The sequence below is a fragment of the Coregonus lavaretus genome, assembly GCF_964263955.1.
Source record: "Coregonus lavaretus genome assembly, chromosome: 2".
In the NCBI taxonomy this organism is placed as follows: Eukaryota; Metazoa; Chordata; class Actinopteri; order Salmoniformes; family Salmonidae; genus Coregonus; species Coregonus lavaretus.
Window position 1 is genome coordinate 87063072 of NC_139989.1, and position 4939 is coordinate 87068010.

At 40.2% G+C, this 4939-nt stretch overlaps 1 protein-coding gene across 1 annotated transcript; it reads right to left on the reverse strand.

The window, feature by feature from the left end:
• Positions 1 to 775: 775 nt before the first annotated feature.
• LOC311099597 (NLR family CARD domain-containing protein 3-like) lies at positions 776 to 4101 on the reverse strand (the record flags this gene model as incomplete). Its single annotated transcript, XM_084140309.1, has 4 exons — positions 3791 to 4101; positions 3433 to 3661; positions 1274 to 3071; positions 776 to 1010 (listed from the first exon to the last, which is right to left on the reverse strand). Exons 2-4 carry the CDS (start codon positions 3641 to 3643, stop codon positions 776 to 778), a joined length of 2244 nt encoding a protein of 747 aa, XP_083996435.1. The 5' UTR covers positions 3644 to 3661; positions 3791 to 4101.
• Positions 4102 to 4939: the final 838 nt, after the last annotated feature.

Below are 4939 nucleotides of genomic sequence, written 5' to 3' on the forward strand. Positions count from 1 at the left end.
TGTGGTACAGTCTAGGCTAATGTTAGCACAGTGTATTGATAGCAGAGGCAAGTGCATAGTCTAGCTAGCTAAGAAAGAGAGTTAACCAGTGGTGTAAAGTACTTAAGTAAAAGTACTTTAAAGTACTACTTAAGTAGTTTTTTGGGGTATTTGTACTTGACTTTACTATTTATATTTTTGACAACTTTTACTTTTACTTCACTACATTCCTAAAGAAAATAATGTACTTTTTACTCCATACATTTTCCCTGACACCCAAAAGTACTCGTTACATTTTGACTGCTTAGCAGGACAGAAAATGTTCCAATTCACACACTTATCAAGAGAACCTCCCTACTGCCTCTGATCTGGCAGACTCAGTAAACACAAATGCTTTGTTTGTAAATTGTCTGAGTGTTGGAGTGTGCCTCTGGCTGAACATACATTTTAAAAACAAGACAATCGTCTGGTTTGCTTTATGTAAGGAATTTGAAATGATTTATACTTGTACTTTTATTTTTGATACTTTAGTATATTTTAGCAATTACATTTACTTTTGATACTTAAGTATATTTAAAACCAAATACTTTTAGACTTTTACTCAAGTAGTATTTTACTGGGTGACTTTCACTTTTAGTTGAGTCATTTTCTATTAAGGTATCTTTACTTTTACTCAAGTATGACAATTGGGTACTTTTTCCACCACTGGTGTTAACATCGTCATGGACGGCAGAAAAGGACTGGAGACGGACATCGCATAACTTTGTCCAAGTGGTGGTCAGAATGTTTGTCTTAACTAGCCTTTGGTGGTCAGAATGTTTGTCTGATATGAACATTGACATAAACCCTCTACATACTTGAGTTTCTCCAGTCTGCAGTGTGGATCCTCCAGTCCAGCAGAGAGCAGTCTGACTCCTGAGTCTCCTGGGTGATTGTAGCTCAGGTCCAGCTCTCTCAGGTGTGAGGGGTTTGACTTCAGAGCTGAGACCAGAGAAGCACAGCCTTCCTCTGTGACTCCACAGCCTGACAGCCTGACAGAGAAATCATAATGATTTCACAAACACACTGTTAATTTAACCAGTAGTGTAGAAGGACAATGGCAGATGCATTTGGTTTATTCTCTTAAACAACATATAGATTCATCTTCCGTCTCCTAGAATTGTATGGTCATATTGTTATACTAATGTGAACATAAATGCATTGATTCAATATGTTTTTCGATAATACATATATTTCTCTAAACTGAATATCTATTCCTGATGATTAGTACTTAAATGTAAATTTATGTACTCACAGAGCAGCTCTGGAGGCTTTGACCACTGGCAGCAGCCTCAGAAGACCTTCCTCTGATCTGGAGTATTTCTTCAGGTCAAACACATCCAGCTCCTTTTCTGAAGTCAGCAACACAAAGACCAGAGCTGACCACTGTGCAGGTGACAGTTTGGCTTTTGAGAGACTTCCTGATCTCAGGTACCTTTGGATCTCCTCCATTAGAGAATGGTCATTCATTTCATTCAGACAGTGGAACAGATTGATGCACCTCTCTGGAGAGGGATTCTCCCTGATCTTCTCCTTGATGTACTTGACTGTTTCTTCATGGCTCTGTGAGCTGCTTCTTGTCTTTGTCAGTAGACCTCGTAAGTGCTTCTGATTGGACTCCAGTGAGAGGCCCAGAAGGAAGCGGAGGAAAAGGTCCAGGTTTCCTGTCTCACTTTGTAAGGCTTTATCCACAGCACTCTTGTACAAAGTAACTTCAGGCTTGTCTCTGAACAGTGCAAAAAAGTTCCTGGTTGATTGAGGTTCGGCCATTAGATTCTCATTGTTGTTGATGAATGAGAGGAACACATATACAGCAGCCAGAAACTCCTGAATGCTCAGATGCACGAAGCAGTAGACCTTGTCCTGGTACAGCCCACATTCCTCTTTAAAGATCTGTGTGCACAATCCTGAGTACACTGATGCGTCATTGACATCAATGCCAGCCCTTTTCAGGTCTTTTTTATAGAAAATCAGATTGCCCTCAACAAGCTGTTGAAAAGCCAGTTTTCCCAGTGACAGAATGCTCTCTTTATTCCAGTGTGGACCTGTCTCTTCTTTCCCAAGATACTTTTCATTCTTCTGTTTGGTATGAAACTCCACAAGGTGTGAGTACATCTCAGTCAGTGTCTTGGGCATCTCTTCTGTCTTGTCTGTACTCAACATGTGTTCAAGGACTGTTGCAGAAATCCAACAGAAGACTGGAATGTGGCACATGATGTGGAGGCTCCTTGATGTTTTTATGTGTGAGATGATTCTGCTGGCCAGGTCCTCATCACTGAATCTCTTCCTGAAGTACTCCTCCTTCTGTGGGTCATTGAACCCTCGTACCTCTGTCACCTGGTGAACACACCCTGAAGGGATCTTATTGGCTGCTGCAGGTCGGGTAGTTATCCAGAGGAGAGCAGAGGGAAGCAGATTTCCCTTGATGAGATTTGTCAGCAGAACATCCACTGAGGTTGACTTTGTGACGTCACAACATATCTTGTTCTTCTGGAAGTCTAGGGGCAGTCGGCACTCATCCAGACCATCAAAGATGAACAGAACTTTGTACTTGTCGTAGTTGGAGATTCTTGATTCTTTGGTTTCCATTGAGAAGTGATTGAGAAGTTCAATCAAAGTGTGTTTTTCCTTTTTCATCAAATTCAGCTCCCGGAAAGGGAATGAAAATACAAATTGGACATCCTGATTTGCTTTTCCTTCAGCCCAGTCCAGAATGAACTTCTGCACAGAGACTGTTTTTCCAATGCCAGCGACTCCCTTTGTCAGCACAGTTCTGATAAGTTTGTCTTGTCCAGTTAAGGGTTTGAAGATGTCATTACATTTGACTGCAGTCTCTGGTCTTGCTTGTTTCCTGGTTGTTGTCTCAATCTGTCTCAGCTCATGTTCATTATTGACCTCTCCTGTTCCACCCTCTGTGATGTAGAGCTCTGTGTAGATCTTATTGAGAAGTGTTGGGTTTCCTTGTTTAGCGATCCCCTCAAATACACATTGAAACTTCTTCTTTAGATGAGATTTGAGTTCACGTTGGCAAATCACAGCAAACTCATCTGAATCTAGAAACAACACAGAGGATATTAATATTACGTCTGTTTTAATGCCTACAGTATTCTAGGACTTTATTCTCTTAACTGACTGTATACATGTGTAAATGTTTTCATAATGCATTACAGACTGGTGTGACTGATTATATTATTATTGGTTCTCTCTCTCTCTCTCTCGCTCTCGCTCTCTCTCTCTTTCTCTCTCTCTCAATTAATCACCACAACACATCCCTGCTGCTACTTGATGAGGTCACTAGGTGTTGTGTTAAGGCTGCTACACTATCATTGAGTTACACAGCTACTTTAGCTGTACTTTAGCTACAGCTTTTAAATGTTCTAAAACAGCATTCAACATGAGGCAGACAGCTCTTACTTTTCTCCAGTGTGTCAGCAAGCTCCTTCTGGTTCATTTTCCTCAGGACGTGCAGTGTGATCTTCAGAGCCCCCTCTCTGGCACTGCTCTCCTGCTTCTCATCTTCAGCATCCACCACTTCCTTGTCCTGCTTCTGACTCTCAAAGCCTTCTGGGAGTTCTGGACTAAGAATCCTCTTGAACATCTTCAGCTCGTTCTTCACAAATGTCATAATATTCTCTTCAAGCAACTGAAATAAATCAAGTAAATAAGTTAAGCAAGAGACTAAATGCTTTCTCATTAACACATGAATGAATGATTGACAGATCAACTTTACTTGAGGTAAACAAAAACAAATGTACATAACAGGACCACATACACTGAATATGGAGGCCAGGTCTGTTTGATGACTCTGGGAAGACTGACCACTGAGAATCTCTGACTCTGATCTCTCCTGTTGGTTTCTGTGGACAAAACATGAGATTACATCTCCTCATCCAGGGAGTGCACACACACACACACACACACACACACACACACACACACACACACACACACACACACACACACACACACACACACACACACACACACACACACACACACACACACACACACACACACACACACACACACACAGGGAGGGAATGTTGTGTTAGTTTAATATTGTTTCAGGACTATGAAAATGGAAAAAAGGATTATGAAAACAACAAAAATAAATGGGAAAATGGGAGAGGAGAAATGACTAGAGACAGTGTTGTTTAACTCACTGACCATGACCCATGAGTTCTTCTTACCTTTGTTCACTAGAAAAGTCTCCCTCTCTAAAGTTTAGAGGTTGATTCATAGACCGGTCACTCTTCATGGACACACAGCTGGGTACAGGGGAGGCTGGTCTCTCCTGCTTGATTGGGCTTCAACACAACAGAGACAAACATTACATCTCTCATCTACTCTCAGCTCAGATGGGGAAACATATGAAGAGTTTCATTCTAAAACGCAATTTTCAGAAATGTTGGTAAATTAGCTTATATTCTTTAAAGAAATTATGAAAGAGATTGGTGTGTTTTTTCACTATCTAATCATGGCATGGGGTTGTTCAATGACAGACATGTATTTGTTTAAAATCTATCACTTGATGGTTTCATTTCAGAGACAAATAATGTGTTTCTTTTGTAAAATGCTATATATCTGCCTCACTCTCAGAGAAATCAGAAGTATTGCTAGGTTTTACACAGTAATAAATGTAACAAATAACCACATTTGTAATAAAGTACTGTACACATGTACAACATTCAATACAGTAATATGAGATCTGTATGTAAAACATTTACATTTTACATTTTAGTCATTTAGCAGATGTTCTTATCCAGGACTGGTTTCCCAAAAGCATCTTAAGGCTAAGTTCATTGTTAGAATCTTCCTATTAGCATCATAGATGCTTTTTTGCCCTTCCGCATGACTTTATACACAGAAGATCTCTAGTAAACATAGAATCACATGGTTTATCCGTCTCTTTGTGACCGCA